The 23278-nt window shown below is 47.4% G+C and overlaps 1 protein-coding gene across 5 annotated transcripts in view; it reads right to left on the bottom strand.

Annotated features, from left to right (window-relative positions):
* Window positions 1–1986: 1986 nt before the first annotated feature.
* Window positions 1987–23278, bottom strand: part of PLCE1 (phospholipase C epsilon 1) — a 319921-nt gene continuing 298629 nt past the window's right edge. For 2 of the 5 annotated variants that reach the window (XM_075533992.1, XM_075533995.1), the window contains exons 27-33: window positions 22572–22690; window positions 19244–19372; window positions 15881–16090; window positions 8366–8524; window positions 6022–6240; window positions 5536–5747; window positions 1987–3240 (exon numbers count right to left, since the gene is read on the bottom strand). In XM_075533992.1, coding sequence (XP_075390107.1) covers window positions 5559–5747; window positions 6022–6240; window positions 8366–8524; window positions 15881–16090; window positions 19244–19372; window positions 22572–22690 — 1025 coding nt within the window. In that variant the 3' untranslated portion in view covers window positions 1987–3240; window positions 5536–5558. The remainder of the gene's footprint in view (window positions 3241–5535; window positions 5748–6021; window positions 6241–8365; window positions 8525–15880; window positions 16091–19243; window positions 19373–22571; window positions 22691–23278) is intronic. The other 3 variants (XM_075533994.1, XM_075533996.1, XM_075533993.1) reach the window with 2 other exon arrangements.

Here is a 23278-nt window from a genome sequence, read left to right as displayed (position 1 = left end):
AATCACTGAAACAGGATTTAAAAGCGTAAGGCCTAGTTTAAGAACAAATGGTTTCAAAGTTCAGGGACCTGGGTCATCTGAAATAAGGAGTGTTTCAGAATGCCTGCTTGGTGGCAGGTTTGAGCATAATTGTTGATCTAAGGGATGGATAAAAAGAGCCTGGCAATCATGAGAGATTGTTACGTCACAGTCTTTAACATCATCAGGTTTGCTTTTCGGAAGTTGATAGAGGACAGAGAACACGTGAATTATACAGTGTACTATACACTGGGAATGTTGGCCCAAATCTGCACCTCTGAATTGGCATGGGAGCAGAGTGTGGAGCTGTCGGAAGAGTGACTCCACTTTTACTGGACGAGTGAGTGAGCCCTGAAGATCTTCAGTGTTACACATGGCCCCTAGGTGTCTGGTGGAAGAACGGGCGCTTTCTGCTCCTGCAGATTTCCAGGCTCTGAAGCCCAGGGAGGCCGTTCTCTACTCTGTCCTGGGGTCTTCATGGGTCTAGTCCAATCGATGGCAGTAGATTTGGTTTGGTTACTATTTTTCAGGTGTTTGGGTAGAAGAGGTCTACAGAAATACTGAAAGGGAGAGGACAGAGTGAGGGGAAGATGTGGTTGGAAAACTGATACGATGGTAAGAGCGACCCAGTTTCATTAATGAGGCTCCAGTGTCTCCTGAGCAATGGAGACGGAAGGCTTCCTGTGAAAGCAACTTTCAGTAAAACCAGGTGCTTGTAATGTGTGTTGCCTCCTGACTCCTTATTTACCCCCAACTGGAGGATGCAGAAATCTCTTCCTTTCAAAGGATAGCAATGAAAAGAGGCATGACCACGAGAGGCACCTTGCATCACTGCTTCAGACGCATTTATCCCTAAAGTTCACTCTCCCAGTTATGTAACACTGCTGTATGAGCTCACAGATCTTCAGGAATAACCAGCTCCAGCATCGTAGCTCACATTGGATTCTTACAGGAATGCTTGAGTTTAAAAAGTTCATTCCGCCTAGTGTAATAAACTCCTGCCCCACTTCTGCTCTTAGTATAAAGTTTCTTAAGATCCCCCCAATCCTGTAGTAGACTGAATTTGCATATTTATATTCCTTTCGATATCAACTTCACTGATCAGAGTTCACCACTCGGATTCTAGTAGCATAGAGGTAAAGCAGTGGACTGAGTATGGTCCTGGTGGCCAATCGTCTAGATAACAAGGAAACTGTTGCATAATTCAGATAAGCCAGCATCAGGTAGGACATAAGGTAGGCAGCCCTGTTGTATTTGGAACAATGTGTCATCCTTCCCCAAATCCCCAGTAAGACCCTATCCCTAAGGCTCAAGTACATTTTGAGTGCCGTTGTTTAAATGCATAATCAGTTTAGGTGGCGTTCACACACCTGTTGACGCATGGTCAGTTTCAGGTCTGTGCCGCAGCCGAATGAACAGCTATGGGCTGGGGGAGTCCAGTCACCGTCCAATCACATGGAGAGCATGGGCTTGACGTGCATCTCATTACAGAGCACAGGTTCTTTCCATTTTGGCTCCATCGGACGAGTCACTCAGCTATCAACACATGGTAAGCCAAGCCAGAGAAATAAATAAGCCTGTTAGTCAACAGAGGCCTGATAAGATCTTGGCAGACTATCTTTTTCCATGGGGCAGCATTGTACATTTGTTACAGATTATTTGAGTTCAAAAGGAACCTGTAGAACCACCCAGGCTGCATCCCAGTGGAGTCAGGTTTATCCACAAACAGCTTTCGCATGGAGGCTTGGAGCCAGTAAAAACTATCCAATGACAGACTAGCTGTGTGGCATATTTTCCACACTTTGGTTTTCAGAACACGTCGAGGCCATGATGATTGGCTGGTTGACGTTTACACTCGGTCAACAAACGTCTCGAAGCGAAGATTAGTTTTTCCTGTGAGCTTTTTTTAATTTGCAGAAAAACATCCTATATTTTAATGATGTCCATGGGGAGGAACAATCCAGATTTTACTCTGTGGGAACATGAGTATTTCATTTTGAAAGCCATAATATGCCTCACAGCAAGAATATGCATCCTGTACACACATTTGACAGTTTAATACACCCAGCTTTGAGGAAAACTACGTTCCATGGCAAGTATGACTTGGATCAACAGCTCTTCAGTGAAGTTCTGACATAAAATGCTGGCCTGGTTCTATGTTAAGAGCATGCACTTTCTTTTCAGAAGCTCTATCTTCAAATAGTGAGAAGACCACGAATGCTACGTCCATAAACGATGTCAAGGAAGCTGTGTCTAATAAATAAGCACAGTGGCAGTCCAAGCCCTTGCTTCAATAAGATAAATCTCAACACAAAATGTACGTTTGCTTTTAGAAAATAGTTAAGTTTCTTAAGGAGGAGCCACAACTCAGGAGACGGGAAGTTGTACATCATTCTCAATTGATTTTGTGAACACCCAAAATGGAACAATCTGAATATATAAGCAATGAGCTATGAAAAAAATCACAATTCTACTCCATAAGGTTTGAAGGAGAGTACACTATGATACATAATATAGAAACTAAATTTCACTTTAACGAATCTTAGGTTTGGGACATATTTACATTTTCCATGCCTCCAGATCTGGTTATGAGCTATCAAATGTACAGCCTCAGAGCTTTCTAGTTTTCAGACAACTGTCCTGCTTGTTCCCCAGTCTGGGTTGAGTGAGGGTGAACCAACTGGCCCTGAAGCCAGTCGCGCGTGCCACCTGTTTTGGTGTGGCCTCGGAGCTAAAAATAGTTTTTACACTTATCAATAGCTGAAAAGAAATCAAGAGAACATGTGTGAGTCATGAAAATTATATGGAATTCAAACTTCAGTGTCCATAAATAAGGTTTTATTGGAATACGACCATGCTCATTCATGTGCGTACTGACGAAGGCTACGTTTGAACTACAACGGCAGAGTTTAGGAGTGAAGGGCCATACGGCCCCCAAAGTCTAAAAATATTTACTATCTGGATTTTTCCAGGCAACACTTGATGATCTCTGTAAGTCTATGGCAAGCTCAGCAGTGTTTCTGCCGCCTGTTGATTCTTGGGCTTCTGCGGTCATCCTTGAGCGCGCTGTGCCATTTAGCGTCAGCGTGGACCTTACGTGAGTTGTGGAGGAGGCTTCAGTTCAGAACGCTTCCGTTTCCAGTTTAGGTCTAAGGACGAGAGGGAAACTGCATTTATTTCCACCATGCTCTTTATTTTGACTGCTTGCCAAAGGATCTTCACCTGGAATGTACACATACGCTTGTTAGTGTATTTAAAATAAAGAGGCATTGACAGTGTAGCGTGGATTTAGGGTGGCTCAACCAACAGAAACCCAGAGCTCTGGGGGTGAACTTTCATCTCCTGTGATCTTACAGGATGTTCCTAGGAGGTGCAATGTGAGGCTATTTCTTACCCGGAACACCATGTTCTTGGGAAAATTACTTTAGATTTTTTTTTTTTTTTTCGCGGCTTAGGTCCGGCTCGGGAGAGCGCGACAGCACCACATCGATCTAGATTTTTTAATGTCATATTAAAATAAACTGTTCAACATGAAGAACAAGTAGAATTCTCTTAATTTTTATCTTCGGCTATGTAAGGCAAATGCTAACTTATTTAGGAAGTTTTAGATTATTGCTAGGGAATAACCGTTAAATTCTATAAAGTGACCAGGAAAAGTCCTAAAGTTGCCTTGTTAAGAGTGTTTGCAGAAAGACCCTCCCCCACCCCTTTAGTTTTCTCGCCAAGTGGCCTTTCTTGGAAACACAGTTGTAAAGGAAGTACAACCTTTTGCCATCGAGTTGATCTTGACTCCTAGTGACCCCTTAAGACCCTGTCATCTTTTTAAAAGAAAGAGCTTTATTGGCATATATGTCACATACCGTACAACTGCACTGTTCAATCATGTAAGGCTGTAATCTGGACGAAAGTAGACTGGTAGGTGGTGAGTTCAAAGAACAGGCCTTTCGGGTCTGAAATGGCAAACTCCCCATGCAATCCATAATTGAAAAACAGGCCTCCCAGTTGTTACCCAAATGCTTAGCGGCTGTGCCACCAGGGCTCCCTTGTAAGGGAGGCAGGCGCTGTCTCTTTCCCCACACATACACCAATGGTGACTTAAAGAGAACTCTCCATCCAAACAACGCTGTGCGGTCAACCTAACGATTCTGAACATGCATTTCCGATGGGAAAGGTGGATCCAAAGACAGTCATTAAAATCGCCACCCCCTTTCCGACTTCCCTGAAATACCCGTAAGGAGCGATGCATATTAGAGGCAGTACATTCTTTTTCTGGAGTTAAATTTGGACTGGCGCTGTGTGTTTAAGCACCCGGTGGAATCCTTCCCACACGGAGGGCTCTCTGTAGAGGGAGCACCAGCCCGTGTGATTTTCGCACTTGTTAGGCGCTGTTGAGTGGGACCTGACTCATGGCGACCCCATGGGATGGAGCACTATGTCACAGGGTTCCCTGGTTGTCATTTCTACAGACGCAGGGAGGTTTTCTGCAGAGCTACTGGGTGGATTTGAACTGCTAACCTTTTGGCTAGCAGCTCAGCCCTTCACCAATACCAATATAACCCTAAGGCTCTTTTGATATCATTATAGAAGTTATCATGTAGAGGTGTGTTTACATTATCAGGGAGCCCTGTGGCATAGTGGTTATGAGTCGGCCTGCGAACTTCAAGGTCAGCAGCTTGAAATCACCACTGCTCCTTGGGAGAGAGATGGAGTTTCTGTTCTTTCAAAACAGCGGTTCTCAACCTGTGGGTCATGACCCCTTTAGGGGTCCAACGACCCATTCACAGGGTCACCCGATTCATAACAGTAGCAAAATTACTGTTATGACGTAGCAATGAAAATAATTTTATGGTTGGGGTCACTGCAACACGAACTGTATGAAAGGGTCGCGGCATTAGGAAGGGTGAGAACCACTGCTTTAAAAAGTTACTCTTGGACTGCCTTACAGTCAGAATCGACTCACTAATAGGGAGTTTGGGTTTTTTGCTACATTATCATATCTATGATTTATTTGCTGCAAGGTTCTTGATAGGAAAAGGCGATATTTAAAACTTTGATCACTATTCTCACGGAATACCTGTAGACCTACTACCTGTCTGTATGTTGGAGAGCCTGGACACTGGGTAGTTAGTTCAAAGACTCACTTGGCTTTTGGAGGCGGCCCTGATTGGCTCAGCCGCAGTGGGACCGAAAAGAAGGTGAACTCACTACTGTCTGATGCCACCTGACGTGTATTGCTGCCCTCGCCCTACGACTGCTTTCTGATCCGTCTTTGCAGGCAGGACTAAACGACCCCCGGTTTCTGAGAATGGGGGATAGGCAGAGATTCTGGAAGAGGTGGTTGTCTGGTGTTTTGGAAAGGAGCCCGGGCAGCGGAGTATATGCTGAGCTGCTAATCAAGGTCAGCGGCTCGAAAGCATCAGCCACAGCAATGGGCTTCCTCTTCTCAGAAGACAAAAGACAGAGGACACATTACGTTGAGCCCCGGCTCAGAATGCTACGGTGGGTGACCTGGTCTACCTGGTGCCACACGCTGCCCATGCTCACTGCCGAGAGTCCGCCACGTCACTTGAGGGTGAGCCGCTCACAGTCTTCTCCTCCTTGTTCTGGACGCTCTCCGAGACGCAGAGCTGAGAAGGGGATGGGAGTCCTCGGGGCTGTCGCGTTGACTTGGTGAGCTTCTTGAATTCACTTGCAAAAGAAATGCCTTTCCGTTTATCTTCTCGGGATGCCTGTGGGGAAAAAGTAGCTTCTATTGGTGGTAGGTTAAACGCAGGGACCCCAGGCCTGTGAGACTACATCGGGGAGAGCCCTTCCCCACCCCACCTCCTCTCTGGTCAATCGAGAACTTGAGTTTGTAGGGTCAGGGACGTCCCTCCCAGCTCTGCTGATCCAGAAAGCCAGCCTAGCCCTTCTCCCAGTTCCTTTGTTGGACTCTAGGGTTTTCTCCTCCGCTTCCCACTGGGATGACAATGTGGACAATGCTATCAAATACTTTTTGTGTACCTGCACTTGCTCCTTTAGCTTCAGGATGAATTTCCCTGCCCCTTTCCACTTGCTTTGGACCTGGAACACACACTCCTGATCCGAAAGAACCCGCTGGGAGGCCTTCAGGGTAGAAGACTTCTTGTTGGCAGGATCCTTCACCACCTCTTCCATCAGCACGTAGTCACTCGGGTTGGGGTTGCTCAGAATGCTGTAGGAATATTTGGCTTTGCATAGGGTCTGGAAGGTAAGCAACGAGCAACTGAATAAAGATTCGGTATCTCCCCAGTGCCTGCATTCGTTCTCAGTTAAACTTTCAGGTGGTGGAAAACCACAGCTCTTCAGAGAGGCGGGAATCCTCCAAGGCTTGTCACCCAACTCCTTGTTTGCGCCCTGGTAGCTTATAACATCCTTCCTCACCTAGCCTCATTTAGCGTCAGAGTAGTCCATGATGCTGGCAGTGTTACCTCCACTTTCAGACGAAGTTCGAGCTTACAGAGGTCAAACAAATTCCAGAAAATACACAACTCGTAAGTGCCATATATATCTGAGTATAAGCCAATCCGAATATCAGCCGAGGCACCTAATTGTGCCCCCAAAACAGCATTAAAATGTGCTGAAAAACTCGGCTTATACATGAGTGTGTACGGTAATAGAATAGGGACCTGAACCTGATTTTCTGCATGTGTCAAGGCCCAACAGGCAAAATGATCCAACCACAAGTGGCAGAACCCGATTCTAGGCAGCCTCCCTGGCCTACTAGGCTCCCTCTTCATCACACGTCTTGGATGTTGAAGCAATCCTAGAAGTTATTTGGTATCACCTCTCATATCATTTCATATCTTTTTCAAGTATGCATTTATTAAATCATCAACTGTTTACTGAAAGTCTCCTAGATGCCAGAGACAGCGCTATATGTACTATGTGAGACAAAGGTAAACAAAAGAAACTGAAGTCTGGGTCTCTTGGAGTTCACAGTGTACTGAGGAAGCTAAGATAAGCCAAACAACGATACAGCAAGAATAATAAACAGCCCTTACATAGTGCTTATGTATTACGTGCCTGGCCCCCTGCCGAATGCCACACCGAGATGAACTTAATTAACCCTCAGAACAACCAGTTGTTGAAAGCACTGTTAGCACCGTTGCCGGAAGGGCACATGGTGGTGGTTCGCAGCCAGCTGGTGAAACCAGACCTAGTGGGAATATTTACACAACAGAAACTGGCACATGCTACAAAGAGGGATTTTTTTTTCTTCACCCCCTTAGAGGGGCAGTTTACCAGCACACCACAGAAACTGAGCGACAGAGGTTCAATGGCTTGCCCAAGATCTTCGAGTTAGTAGGAAGTAGAGTTGGGATTTGAAAGCTGAACAATTAGATGTAAGATCAGAGATTTTTTTTTCTTTTCAGAGATTTTTAAAAAAAAATCATTTTATTGGGGGCTCGTACAACTCTCATCACAATCCACACAAATACCCATTGTGTCAAGCACATTTGGACATTCCCTCATCCTACTCAAGACATTTGCTTTCCACTTGAGCCCGTGGCAACGTCAGCGCTTTTCACTATTACACCACCCCAGCTTCTCAAACGAGGGTTTTACGAATACACCCACGACAAGGTTTTGAAGAAAGAAATCAATTCTCCGAATCCATGTAAACCCAGAAGCAAGAGCGAGGGGAGAAGAACCCTTCTGGGCGTTGCGGTCAGGTCCTTCGGGGACTCCTCTGAAGCCGTCCCGGGCACTGAATCACCTCTCTGAACGCTCAATCTAAATTCATTCCCACCAGCACGGTGTCCAGATCCCAACTCCCAGACAACCAAACCCACCCTGGGCCCGGAGCTGCTCCTGACTTGCGGTGACCCTGCGGTACAGAGAGGAACTGCTCTCTGCTCTCCCATGCCGGGATCTCTGGGCATCTTCTGACGCATCTGTGCGTGCAGACGAATTACAAACCCCACTGTATGCACCACTCAGGAACTCCTTTGACTCCTACTGGGTACTAGGGCAGCGGTTCTCAAGGGGTCGTGACCCCTTTGGGGTCAAATGACCCCTTCACAGGAGTCGCCCCATTCATAACAGTAGCAAAATGGCAGTGATGAGGTAGCAACGAAGATAATGTTAGGGTAGTGGGTCACCGCCACATGAGGAACTATAGGAAAGGGTCTCGGCACGCGGAAGGTTGAGCATCAGTCTACTAGGTCACCATCTGCTGAATGAACAAGTGACTCTCCCAGCCTTTCCAAGGCACACTCCCTTCTCTGTTCACAACTCCATTCCTAAAAGGAACCGCCAATGCAGGCCTCGGATTTGTCTCCAGAATTGACCCCCAGGACTAGCACGGAGGGGGAGCTGTTTTTACCTGTTGAATGACATCCTGGGCGGTGCTGACCCGAGGCGCTTTGATGACCGTCCGGGGCTGCTCGGGAGAGACATCATGCACTTGGACAAAGAAACTCTCCTCCTCTGAGCCGAAGGTCACCTCTCTGTCATCTTGAACAATGCTCTTCTCATCTTGGTTCTGTGTGAAGATAAATAAAAACAAAAAGCATCAGGGTACAGAAGTACATATTTTTTTTAACAAAAATGAAAGATTTCCATTCCAACTCATTCTCTACACTACTCACTGGTTGATGGTTTTTATATCTTTTTAGATATTTGCAATGGTTATAACAAGCGTACTTTCATGCAACTGAACAAATATATAAACATTAAAAGCCTGGACCCATTTGCATTTAGATCATGATTATCATCAACTGGCACCTACATTTTTCTCAATTCCCGTTATTATATGAGGGCAGCTTCAAATGATCTTCTGCAGAGGGAGAGCTGGGAAAATGAGGGCAGGGAAGTACACATGAAACAACCCCATCTCAGCAAGTGAGAATTTGGCAGAAAGATCTCTTTATTCCCAGCATTTTCTTGGTCTAATCTCTTGCGGGGCCCTCCTGGCATAGCGGTTATACATTGGACTGTGATCTGCAAGGTTGGCAGTTCAAAACCCCAGTGGCTCCTCAGGATAAAGATGAGGCTTTCTACTGCTGTCAACAATTACACTCTTGAAACTCACAGGACCAGTCCTACCCTGTCCTAGAGGGTCATTATGAGTTGGCATCGACTGATGGCAGTGAGGTGGGTTTTTTTTTTTTGGGGGGGGGAGAATCTCTTGGGACTCAGTCAGTGAGAGGGTGCTAACTAGACTGAAGAAAGCAAGAGTCACTGTCACTATCTTGGATGTTCCCAGAGTCCAAGATCCAGAATCGTCCCCATGAATTTCAAAGTCAGAATGACAGTGCCCGCAAGTGGAGCCAAGCTGCAACCAAGGTCGGAGGAACTGGCTACGGGGGCTTCTTGCCAGTCAGTTACCCTGGGACAGACCCGCCCCAGTGGCTTCATTGCCCTTTCAGTCACGGGACCTGTAATTTGTAGCACTGGAATTTCCGGACGCTGTTCATTCTATGATGAAAGAAGAGTTATCTATTTTTATGTAGCAAAATGAGATTTTTTTCCTACGACACATACTATTACACCACTTCTTTTACCCTCCACTTTGAAGATGGCTGTCATTACTGATGCCAGTTCTTAGACTTCCCTAATAAGACACGACTGCAAAATACGCTGTTGTGGTCATCCATAGATGTCTAAAGAGTCAAAGAGCTGAGGGGCGGGACATAGGACGTAATTTATAGTCTCGGCAGCCTGGACATTCGACTACAAGCAAGGAAATAAATAAAACAAACAGAAAGGTTCTAAACAGCCGATTGCCCATGTCCTGAAGTCTTTTCTTCAGATCTTACGTACTTCCGATGACTCTTTAGCCACACCAGAGAACAGGTCATGAACAAAAGACAAAAACCGCAGCCCCAGGAGTACAGCCTGTCACAGTTCATCAAGCCTTTTCCCGGCACAGCGTCTACAGATTTGACACCAATCTCACAATAGTTTGTGAGCCAAGTAGGGAAGCTTCCAGGAGCCTTGGTGGCTTACTGCGTTGGGCTGCTAACCACGAGGTCAGCAGTTCAAAGCCGCCAGTGACTTCACGAGAGAAAGTGGAGCTTCCTATTGCCATAAAGAAACCCACCGAGGCAGTTCTACCCTGCCCTACAGGGTCCTATGGGTGGGAACTGAGTAATGAGGGCCGTTTTTATTAGCGAAGGCAAACATTCCTGTCGGGTCGCCCTGCAGGGCAGAGGCGCACAGCCACAGAGGGTTTCTAGGACATAAGCTTGAAGGAAGCAGATCACCACATTCTTCTCCTTCAGAGCAGTGAGGGGATTTGAACTGCTGACGTTTTGGTTAGTTGTTGGGCTCTGAATCACTAAGCCACCAGGGCTCCTTAGTTTTTATTACACATTTTACAAAGAGGAGGTGCGCGCCCAAGGTCACGCAATGAGGGACAGAGCCAGACTTGTTGGATTTCCACTCTAGTATCTATCAGAGGGAGGCGCTCTGGTGGCCTGGAGATAAGACAATTATCAAAGGCCAGCAGGAGAGATCAGAGGTCACAACAGTTTGGAGGCTTTTAATGCGTAAGCAAACTGCTAGAATAGCCTTCTTTCTTTAAAAAAAAAAATCACTTTATTGGGGATGCTTTTAGCTCTTATCACACTCTATCCACCCATCTACTGTGTCCAGCACATGTGTACATATGTTACCATCATCATTCTCAAAACATTTTCTTTCAACCTGAGCCCTTGGTATCAGCTCCGGGAATAGCTTTCTAGACCCAGAAACCCCACCCACTGCCACTGAGCTCATTCTGATGCCTGGTGACCCCATGAGACAGAGTGGCACAGCTTTATGGAAGCAAACACACACACACACACACACCCCTCCCCCCCCCCCCCGCAAAACTAAAGTTGCTGCCCCAGAGTCAATGCCACCTTTCAGTGATCCTACAAGACAGGGTAGGATTGTCCCAGTGAGTTTTCAAGACGATCAGTTTTTCAGGGAGTAGAAAGCCCTGTCTTTCTCCCGAGGAGTTGCTGGTGGTTTTGAACTGCTGACTTTGCAGTTAGTAGCCCAACAGGTAACTCATTACACCACCAGGAATCCTTAGAATAAAATGAATGAAAATGTTTACAGCCCAGTCTCCGCTAAGTTAGTGCTCTCTTGCATTCAACGATTCCTGAATTCCTTCATTCAACTGGGAAAATATGAGGGGCTTCAAAGAGTTGATAGGAAAAAATGGCAATGGATCGTGGAATTTTCCCACAAGCTATTTGAAACCCCTCCCCCTATTATTGATCATTACCACGTACTGCATAAACCTTGGCTGTGTGATGGTAAATTTGGTTTGCTAGCTTTTGAGATGTGTTTCCCTATTTGAAAAAGTCTCCTTTCAACAGCGGCACAGCCAGGCTGACCTCCTGTGTCTCACCCATCAGACAGCCCTTGTTACTTCTCCTGGGTATTTATCCCCTTATCCCTTCAAATACCTTTCTTTTACACCAACCTTTATTAAGCCCAGATTCTGGAGATACCTGTGCCTGCTGCGACAGACACTTCAAATGAAATATGGGCATTTCTGACCTCTTCAAGTTCGGCCACACAGGTCGTGGACTGAACTGTGTTCCACTCCTCAAAAGATGTAGTCAAGTCCTCACTTGCAGCCCCTGCAAATGTTACCTTATTTGCAAAGATGTGGATGTAACCAATTAACAGGAGGCAGAGGAACCCTCATCTCTTTACACCTGGTCTCAGCGTTATCAGAAGAAGGGGCCAGTGGCTCAGCACCCAGAAGGGCACCCAGAAGGGCACCCAGAAGGGCACTGGTTCCAGCCGCCCAGCTGCGCACAGGACAGCGCTGGGGCAGGCGGCTTCTGATGAGGATCACACCCCGGGGAGCCCGATGGGGGAGTTCTACTTCCCGAGATCAGAGACTGGCCCACTGCGGCCCTCATGCCACGTGGGGCTCTTTTGGTACATCCAAAGTAAAAAAAAATTTAAAGGATTTTATTCAGATAATATTTCATTTGTCCAAATCTGTTTCGGGCTCTCAAATGGTTTCTAAATTACTGTGAGGCACAGGATTGGCTGTTCCACTCAAAAGTTTGCCAACCTCTGTCCTACAGACCCCCACGAACTGGAATCAACCCAGCAGATGCGAGAATTCCTTCTAAGAAGAGAAGGGACACACACGAAAGACAGGCGATGACAGAGCCAGAGATTGAAGCAATGCCGCCACAAGCCACGGGTGCCCCCAGCTACCAGAAACAGTGGGTTCAAATCGCTGACTTTTCTGTTAGCAGCCGGGTGCTTAACCAGTCGGCCACGCGGCATCCCTGTCTGCCACGGAGAGGATCATTATCACATGGAACTAATTAATGAGGTGCGGAGTCTTGCTGGTGGCATGGATTCAACAGCACCCCAATAACAGCCGCAGCCACGAAGGAGGTAAGACAAATAGGAACCTGGGGAAGAGACATGCAAAGAAAGCTAGCATCTCTGGGGGAAGCAGGGCCCTGCTGGCACCCTGACGTGGACTTCACAGTCTCTAGAGTCTGAGAAACAAATATAAGCTATGTAAGTGACAGCCAACAGCTGACCCACTCTTCCCTCTGCCTCCCGCAGGGCCGAGAGGATGGCACAGTTCCGCCTAGGCAGCGCGGGTTGGTGGACAGGACAGTGGCTGTGACTCCAGACGCGAGTCCTTCTATTTCTCCTTTGCCATGACGAAGCCTCTCGGAGCCCCCGTTTCTTGCGTGTAAATGGTTCCAGTTTCCTCACGGAACCGTTCAACATCATCGGAATGAGAGAGCGCTGAAACACACTGGGCAAACACTCCGGGGCAGGCAGCAACTTTGGTTTTGAGGGCTGTGTTTTTTCGTGTGTGTTTGTCTGCTTCCATAAAGCTTTAGTCTCACAAATTCTGTGCCACTCTGTCTCACGGGGTCACCAGGCATCAGAATGAGCTCAGTGGCAGTGGGTGGGGTTTCTGGGTCTAGAAAGCTATTCCAGGAGCTGATACCAAGGGCTCAAGTTGAAAGAAAATGTTGTGGAAATGATGATGGCAACAAATGTACACATGTGCTTTCAGTACTGTAAAACATTATGCAAACACATGGTATATATATATATATATATATATATATATATATATATATATATATATATATATATATATATATATATATATACTTATTCAACCCCTCAGGACCGATAATGAGAGTAGCCATAGCAGGAGGGGAAGGGGAAGGTGGGGGGAGAAAGGGGGAACCGATCACAATGACCTACATATATCCCCCTCCCTGGGGAAGGGACAACAGAAAAGTGACTGAAGGGAGACATCGGTCAGTATAAGACATGGAAAAATACTAACAATTCCTAAATTATCAAAGGTTCAAGATGGAGGGGGGTTGGGGAAGGAAGAAAAGAATGAGGAGCTGATACCAAGATCTAAATAACACAATCAACCCAACTTGACCTCTTAGACCAGCGGTTCTCAACCTTCCTGATGCCGCGACCCTTTCATAGAGTTCATGCGGTGGTGACCCCCCCAACCATAAACTTATTTTCATGCTACTTCATCACTGTCATTTTACTACTGTTATGAATCGTCATGTCAATATCTGATAGGAAGGATGTATTTTCATTGTGACAAATTGAACATCATTAAAGCATAGTGATGAATCACAAAAACAATGAAAAAAATGAGGACCTGATACCAAAGGCTCAAGTAGAAAGTAAATGTTTTGAAAACGATGATGGCAACAAACGTATAACTGTGTTTGACACATGGATGGTTGGATGGATTGTGATAAGAGCTGTATGAGCCCCCAATAAAAAAGATGAAAAAAACCACTTAAAAAACCTGCTTATTCACCAACATGGTCACTTGTTTCTTGTTGGGTGCTATGAGTTGATACCCTCTCAGAGGGCCGACTAGACAAAGCATAGTCAGCCTCCTGGGTGGAAATCTCCAAAGGAGCAGATGGCTAGGTTTTCCTCCTGCAGGGAGGCCAGAACACTCACTGGGCACTCATGGTGACCCACCAGAACTGCCCCGGGGGGTTTCCGACACTGTAACCCTTTCCAGAGTAGAAAGCCTCATCTTTCTTCAAAGGAGCTCCGGGTGAGTTTGAACTGCTGGCCACTGTGTTGCCAGGCTTCTCTGTGTGTCATTGCTGGCTTTTCTGTTAGCAGCCACGCACTTTACCAGTGTGTCACAAGGGGTCCTTCCCTGTTAGTTGGAGCAGCGCTTCTCAACCTGTGAGTATCGACCCCTTTGGGGTCCAACGACCCTTTCACAGGGGTCGCCCAATTCAGAACAGTAGCAAAATGACAGTGATGAGGCAGCAACAAAAATAATTTTATGGTGGGGGTCCCCACCACATGAGGCCCTGTATGAAAGGGTCGTGGCCCGAGAACCACTGCTCCAGAAGCTAGTGTTCCCACGTACCTCATCAACGAGGTGAGGCGCTTTGGTGGTCGGATTGATTGGATGGCTCCCAACAAAACAGTTAAAAATTGAAACAAGGCGAAGGAGGAGGGAAGGCCATTAGAAGTCTGGGGGAAATCCTTCAGAGAGAAACTAAGAATGACTTCAAAGGCCTGGCAAAGCCACTTGCTATTTTCCCATTAAGCGACTGCGAGCAGAACTGCTTGTTCTAACCTTAGCAATTGGTTTCTGATGGGGGCGATCATGACGCTTCTTTGCTTCAACCGAGTGGCCTTTTAGGGAAGGCGGCGGCTCTGGTTCTCACGGGAGACGCTGGAGTTATGTGACAGTTGCAAGCCATACTCAAAGAAAGTCCAAGGCCAAACTTGGCGTGCTCACACCGCCCCGGTGCCCCAGCCAGCAGGGACCACCAGCGGGCATTTCTCACTCACCAGCCAAGCCCGCTTACAGGAAATGCCCCAAAGGAGCCAGTCAAGGGCTCAGAGCAGACCTGGCTCAGGTGAGGTGATCAAAAAAAAAAAAGAAGTGTTTACTTACATTATTGAAGTGGCTCAACGGCCTCCTTTTCAGGCTCTCCTGATGTCTTGTTTCACGGTTGGAGCAGGGACCTGATTCAGCACTTTTAAGTCATGCCACTAAGCTAATGGGGTCTGATCAGTTTGGTCTGGAAGTGCTGTTTCCTTCATGGGAAACAGCTTGGGAGTACTCAAAACAACAACAATAAACAGAACCAGACGAGGGCCAGCTGAGTCGATTCCAATTCTCAGTGAACCAACTCGTAGATAGCCGAATGGAGCCGCCCCTGAGGTTTCTCAGGCTGGGCTCTTCAGGGGAGAAAGCCTTCCTAGCTCTCTCCTGTGGGGCAGACGGCGGGTCTGAACCACTGACATTGCGGTCGGCAACCGCATGTGTCATCTCTAGCCGCCAGCGCTCCTTCAGTGAGACCATCAGCTCGCACAATGGGATTTTCTACACAAGCCGAGGCAGCAAGAGAAAGCAGTCTTACTTTGCCTGCCATTCTGGGATATTTTCGAAGAATATTCTCTTTGGTGCTGTAAATCCAGACTCTTTGATTGGTTACGACTGAAATAGATACTTCCAGGAAAGCAAATGAGCTCCCAAGCATGAATTACCCACCAGGCCTTGCTTTAGCCAACCACGTGATTCTCACAGCAAGGTCTTTTCACAACATAGAAATACAACACTGGGCTCACAGCTGCGGACACACCCGCGGGATCATTCACCTTCACGTTCCCTGGGCTCAACATGCCATGGCTTTTAGACTACATCTCTGTAGCTCAGAACCAAACCTCTGAATACGTGCTGAAGGGTAAAATCATGCCTTGACCTTGACTTAAAGAGAACATGGGTCGAGTTGGCATCGCATGGAGTTCTGATTGGATGTGGGTAGTGGGTCGGTGACGGACAACCCAATCCCGAGCTGTCGCCGAGTGAACTGCTTCCAGAGACACTTACTTCCGTCTGGGTTTTTAGGACAATCCTGCCCACGTAGCCTTCTTCCGGAAACCAGCTGCTCAAGATCTGCATGATCTCTTCTTCGGGACCGATGGCTCTCTGGAACGGCTGCTTCCTGCAGTCGTGCTTTTCTTTCGATATGAAATACTTTTCCTCCATCAAAAAGCAGTCTGCAGTGATGGTTCTGGCGCCTTGCTCCATCGCCCGAATCTGCAGAAACAGCAGAGGCAAACTGAAGCACCCTTCTGAAGGGAGAGGCCAGCCTTTCGGTCGGGAAGGCCTGGTAGCGTGCCTGCTCATGGCCGCCAACACGGACGGCGTCACTCTTTGGGGATGCAACCTGGGCAACAGCACGATTTCTTCCTACTCCCCACACAGCAAGGGTAGTTTTCTGCTGGAATGAGAGCCCTCGCTAGATTACAACTTTGCAGGTTTTTCGGACCAGGCACTTAGTCCTCTGTAATCTCGTAACCCAGAAACAAGGCTCGAGAATACAGCCCAGTGTTTACCTGGACAATCTGTTTTTCTCTTACATTGGAAATACTCAGTCATCTTCCAGTGGAAGTTTCACAGGGCTAAAAAAAATATATTCATCTGATCTAAGTTCTTGGGAATTCTCCTCGCAATAAGGGCCCGACAGTGTGGCCTGGGGCACTGTTTGCTTTGTTGGCCTCTAAGGGTGCTAAAACCAGGAATCTCTGGAGGAGCCAGACTGACGTGGCTCTGAGGTTGGCCCGCACTACTTCCTGGCTGGGAGGCCTTGGGCAAACTAGTTAACTCCTTGGAGAACAGTGCCTTCATTTCTGTGTAGGGAATCTTAAGAGTAACAACTGCCTCTTAATTGGTTTCATTCACACAGGTGAAGCACACGAGACAAAGCACCACACACACAGTATGAGAACTCCACACTTGTTATGAGGAAGCAACTCCCTGGCTGTTTGCTGTGATGGGTGACAGGGGCAGGAAGCCGTCCAGCACAGAGACCTGAACACCCTTCTGAGGCCCTGGCCTGTGATGTAACGACCCCGGGCCCATTACTTCTCATCCAAGGAAACACAGAAGGAGCTGAGGATGGTGTGAGATGCTCCCGAAGATTGTGCCCGACACCCCAGGCCGTGGTCGACCATTGACATTGATGCTGATTGCCACTCTCGGGAGCCCACAGATGGACTGACTTACACACCTAAGTGCCACCAAAGTAGCCTCCAAGAGTAGGTCAGTCAGCACTGTCACTTTCGTGGGAAGGTCAGTGTCTCCCACTCCCTACTCCTCCCGTTACAAGAGCATTGACACGAGAAGAGAGGTGTGTGGCCGGAAAAAGGGTCTGGCATTGCCGGTCAGTGTCAGTCAATGCCAGAGGCCAGATGGGGTCAAGAAACTCTTTTTTTTTCTGAACGCCTGAAAAAGGAAGAAACAGCAGAGTTTGCTACCTCCTTTGACAGTCCGGGGAGACTCGTGACAAAAAGCAGCTTTGCAAGGACCACACGACACCGTTGTCTGCACATACTGCTTTCTGAAGGGGGCTGCTTTGTGCCTGGTGCCTGTCTGATGGCCTTGTTTACTGTCTCGAGTTAGCAGACCGTCGCTACGGATTAAACCTAAAAGGGAATTGTACTGCAAGGGAGGGGGCAGCTACAATCTGAGTTCCCAGCAACTAGATCTTAAATTATATTTCTAGAATTTTGATGAAGAGCGGGTTAACTTTTCCTCCTCGACCCAATGAAAGAATGGCTGCTCTACTGCCTTATTTTATGTTCTCACCTTTTGTAGATTTTTTTAAATCCCCAAGAGAGTAGACCCACGGGCTGATTGACATGAAAGCAAAGCCACCTAGCAGTAGCATGTGTTTAGGAATCAATGAAGTTTGGTCCGTAAGCTATTTTCTCTGACTCTATTTAAAGTCAACAATACAATGTTGGGCCCCGGAAAGGCCCCGCGGCATGTCCAGAGAGACTTCCTCTTAGATGCAGAACCGCTTGGAACCAGCTGTTAATTCTTATCATCATGTATAATTGTCCAATCAGTGTTTGACCTCCCTGTACAAGACGTGACCCAGCGACATTTCACCGTGCACCTGACGTCCCTGGGAGGCCAAGGGCTGGGCCACTGCTCCTTTTTGTCTGCTCCAAGGAGGAAAAGGATTTCTGAAATGGTTCTTTAACAAGAGGCTGCAAGGATTTCAGGCCCCAGTGCTGAACAACGCACAGCGCTTTTAGCGTGAAGAGCAAAGGAGTTACCTGGGGTGCCTGCCCTGGTGTTTTGAGGCGCTGCCCTCTCGTAAATGCCTCTCTCTTTTCTTCGCCTTTTCCTTCTTACAAGCCCTCCCGGGAGGAGGAAACCCTGCCTGCAGAAGCCCACAAAGAAGCCTGAGTAAGAGACAGAGCAGGAGAGGTGTGGCCTGGTGGACTTAGGCCAGTTCCTTTATGGGGCTCGGGATGGCAGGCTCTCATTTTCCTACATGAAGCTCTTCGAGTCTCTTTCTTCCAAGGAAGGGATAGGACCTTCACATCAGGGCCAGGGGAAGGGAATCAAGACCATTGCTCAGCATATAAAGGAAGGTCTGAAGTTGGAGGTCTGGAGGTGTCTTCTTGGGCATCTCCTCAGGCTCTGAGAATTAAAGGCCAACCTCCAGTCTCGAATGACCATGACCAGCAGACTTCATTCAGCTCCCATGCAAACACTGACTGACCAGTAAGCGCTGAGCTCAGGAGAATGAGAAGGCACATATTCAAGCTGGGAGAGGAAGGGTACACATTGTGGGAAGGCCAGGGTTTTATGTGGCTGAATTGCTGTCAAAAACCATTCTCTGCATGTTACGACAGCACAGTAGCACCAGCTGGTTCCGAGTCTCTCAGATCACGGCAGGTGGCGCTCAGTGTTGAGAAGCACAGCAATAAAGAGCGGGGAGGGAGCATTCGATCTGATTGTGATGATGATGTAGATCCTATTTTTTAAAAAGCGATTTAACTATGGACGCGTATGACATGTGAATAATCTATCATGAGAACTACTGAAAAAAAGGACACCAAACTTGGCTGGGCTTGCCATGGGTGGAGGAGGAAGAGTTGATGCGCAGGGTGCACCGAGTTTATGTGAATGGTGGTAGAATCATTCGGAAAAGAGATCAATGATGGTTGTACAACGTAAAGGCTATAATCAATGGCACTGCATTATCCATGTAGAAGGTTTGAATTGGAGACTGCTGTGCATGTTTTCGCCACAATTAAAAAAATAGTTACATGGGAAAAAAATCAAGCCAACCGTTGTACACATGTATAGACACACACTTCTCCACACGCCTGCACAGGGACAGCCATACATGTTGGCTTTGGCTTCTTCCGATCATGGAGTCGGGAGACTTACTTGTTGGAGAAGCTGCTTTGCCTTGGTGCCTCCATTGATAGTGAAAACGGTAAAGGGCTCTGGCCCGGGAACCCCATGCACCGTGACCCTGTGGGTCTGCACACAGTTTCTTTCTTCTGCATTAAACATCTGTCAAGAAAAGCACACAGGTTCTCACTCACTCCGAAGAACATGTGAGGTGATACTCACTATCGAAGTGGACTTCGAAGTATGTGCAGGAACATGTCAATGCAAAAAAAGACAGAACCCTTTGATAACTGGATGTATATTCTGTGGTATATCTTTCCTCAATGGTGAGGAAATTTCGCAGCATACCCCAATATTATTTATTTTCAATCACAGTGTCTCTTTCCATCCGAAGTAAAGAACTGATGTTCTTTGGCATGCATACTAATCATTACTGATTAGTGGACCTTTTAACAATATTGCCTGGGTCCCTGCACTGGTTCAAGGCAATGGGATGATAAGATGGCAAATAAAATGCTCTGCCTGCAGGGAGCTCATTTCAAGGCATACGAAAAATTGCGTCAAAACGTGTCTTTTGCCGGCCCGGCTCTCACTACTGGTCACTCAGGTGAAGGGCACCATCCCTGAGCCCGGAGAGAAGGGGAGAATGCGTGGGGCAGATCTTCCATTCTGCACAAAGCCACTTACAAACTAAGCAACAGTTTAGCCCGAAAAGTAAAGCCTGTCATTCTTTTTTTTTTTTTCTTTTTTTTTTTTTAAATTTTAACAATTTATTGGGGCTCATACAATTCTTTTCACAGTTCATATATATACATACATCAATTGTATAAAGCACATCTGTACAGTCTTTGCCCTAATCATTTTTTTCTCTTTTCTTCTTTTACATTTTATTAGGGACTCATACAACTCTTACCACAATCCATACATATACATACATCAATTGTATAAAGCACATCCATACATTCCCTGCCCCAATCAAAGCCTGTCATTCTTGAGTACTTTGTTCTTTAGAAAAAGAAGTCTGTATCAGACCAGGGAACAGTGGTCATGTCATGGGTTACACATGGGACTGTTGATGTAAAGGTCAACGGTTCGACCCCCCCCCCATCCCTGCTTTGAGAGAAAGCGGAGGCTTTGTACTGTGATGAAGAGTAAAGTCTTGGACACCCACAGGGGTGTCCTGTACGTGGTGATACGTCACTCTGTCCTACCGGCAATATGAGTTGGAATGGAATCGATGGCAGGGAGTTCGGTTTTGGATAAGAGACCAAATGGACAATAGTGAAGTTAAAGCAGAGATGGGAAAGTTGGAGGGCAGGGAGTTCAAGTCCATGGGAAGGAGAGAACCAGGACGGTAATGACAGCGTGTGGACACAATGTGGCGAATGTAACCAAGGTCACTGACTATGTTGCAACCAAACTCCCTGCTTTAGCCAATCTTGACTTGTAGACACGGTAAGCCAGAGACGAGCTGCCCCTGTGGGTTTCTGAGTCGTAATTCTTAATGGGAACAGGACCCCTCCTCTTTCTCCCTAGGGGCGGCTGGTGCTTTCAAACTGATGACCTTGCCACGAGCAGCCCAACGCAGCGCCCACTCTAACAGCAGGGGTTGGGAATGGGTTTTGTGGTGTCTATTTTAATCAAAAATAAAACATGAATGAACCAACAACACCACACACGGGTCGGGAGAGTGGGGTAGGGGTAGGTGTGTCCATCACGGTCCCGTATGCATCTAGCACATTACGACTTATTCACTCATTTCAAACACAGAACCCATCACGATGGCTGTTTCTTTACATAAGAAACACTGCTCCAATTAATGGGTTGATTCCATGATGCTTCCTCTTTATGAAAGTGTTTAATACTCTGACCACTTCTGCATCAACTTTTTAATTCAGCACCATCTGAACAGCCTTAGGCTTTGTAGGGGCTGTAGGGGTGGGTGCGGGCGATGGGGAGTGGGAGGGGGTTTCGGGAGTAAACCCTGAAGGTGGGAGGGGGAGGAGCACTAGAACCGACTGTGATTACAGAACGCATTTTAAAGGCGATGTAATCATGGGGGAGAAAAGGAAGAAAATGTCCTATAATTGATTGTGGTGATGATTGTACAATTCTTCTTGATAGGATTGAATGATTGAGTTGTGTGATATGTGGATTAAGTGTCAATAAAGTTGTAACAAGGAAAGAAAGAAAAGGAGGCTCCTTCATACGTGCTCAGTGGCCTCTGCTTCTTTCTCCAGCCTTCTCGTCCTCTCCCTCCGATTTCTTCTCTCTCTGGCCCTGACTTAGTATTCTTGGGTGCCCCCCATTTCCCCTCCTCCACTCTACAGCAATCACGGCTGTGCATTGCTACCCCCCATGTCCCCCGTGGCAGCCCAGGTCAATCTCTGGGCAGAGGATCGAGGGGTGACCATTGGTCTAATGGTTCTGGACCTTTCACAGGCACTGACTTTCCTGGAGGAGACCTGGGGCACCGTGGGCCAAACCCTGGGCCTAGCGCAGGACTCTCTTGGTTCCCGTACAAGTGTTATGACGCTGCTGACCTCTGGGGTCTGCGTCCTGAGCCTCTTTCTCCACTTTGCGGTTTGCTTGTGGCTTGCCTCCCACACAACACGGCAAAGCGTGTGTGACTGTGACGGACACAGGCTATGGCGCTGGAGAAGCTTGGGTTTAAATCCCGGGCCGTGGCCTGCCACTCATGCGACTTCCAACAAAGAGTACCGCTCTTACCAGGTGAGCGGTTCTCTTACCGATACAGAAGAGACAGGACTCCTCTGTGCCGGAAAAGCTTTGAGAGGGTTAAGTGTGTTAAGATACGCCGCCGCCGAGTCCTTCCTAAATGTCAGCCATGATTATTCTTTTTCTTACTTTCCCACAACTACCTAACTTAAAAAAATCATTTTATTGGGGACTCGTACAACTCTTATCACAATCCATCCAGCCAGCCATTGTGTCAAGCACATTTGTACACTTGTTACCCTCATCATTCTCAAAACATCTTCCTACTTGAGCCCTTGGTATCAGCTGATTTTTTTCCTTCCTCCCCGTTCCCCCTTTCCTCATAAACCCTTGATAATTTATACATTATTATTATTTTATCATATCTTATACTGTCCAACATCTCCCTTCACCCACTTTTCTGTTGTCCATCCCCCAGGGAGTAGGTTATATGTAGACGTTTGTAACTGGCTCTTTCCATGCCACCCTCCTTCCCTCCACCCTCCCTAAGGTGAATGATTCTCCCAGACCACTTTTCTCTCCCACAAGAAAGCCTGCCCCCCAGTGCATAAAACTCCCCCGCCCCACCCCCGCCCCATCCACTGCACCTGCCCTCACGGTGCTTTGGAGCAAGCTGAATTACCAGGGAGGCTGGCACGGTACTGCCCGAGGCATTTTCTTCCATCCTTCTGCTATTTATGAATAAACTGGAGATCTCTAAGAGTTCATTGTGCAGGTTCCGCAGCTGAAGGTGTCGATAACCTGGAACAACACAGCATTGGGAACGAGCGTGTTAACAGCGCATGGCAGCGCTCTGGACACCCCAGGAGCCCCCCAAAAAGGACTGATCGAAATAAGAACGCATGATGATGGGTAAGGGTGGGCACAGCCGAGTCACCAGGGGGCGCTGCTTCAGTGGGAGTGTCTGCAGGTTCTTTTGGGCCACGCAGGGGCGATGGATGACCTTACCAGGTACTGTTTCTAACTGAAGAGTAACATGGAAAACAACTTTAGGACAACGGGGTTACTTTTGTAGCAGAGCATCCCCAGTCTTTGCTCTGGGGAGCAGCAACCAGTTAACGTTCTTGGTGCTCACAGAAAGGTTGGAGGTTTGAAGGCACGCAGCAGCTCCTTGGAAGAAAGGGCTGGCGATCTACTTTGAAAAACCAGTCTTTGAAGAGCCTCCTGGAGCCCAGCTCTCCTTGGAAACACCTGGGGATACCATGCGTCAGAAATGCATGGGCACTAGTACTGTGTGGAGGCGGACATGTCGATGTAGGCTGTCAACATGGGACGCTGCTCATGGTGGACCTCAGCAAGTGAAAACCACGAAGCGCAGGAAGCCTACTT

This window comes from Tenrec ecaudatus, chromosome 16 (assembly GCF_050624435.1).
Source record: "Tenrec ecaudatus isolate mTenEca1 chromosome 16, mTenEca1.hap1, whole genome shotgun sequence".
NCBI classification, from domain to species: Eukaryota; Metazoa; Chordata; class Mammalia; order Afrosoricida; family Tenrecidae; genus Tenrec; species Tenrec ecaudatus.
The sequence above is the reverse complement of the archived record's forward strand: the minus strand, read 5'-3'. Positions and strand labels throughout refer to the sequence as shown.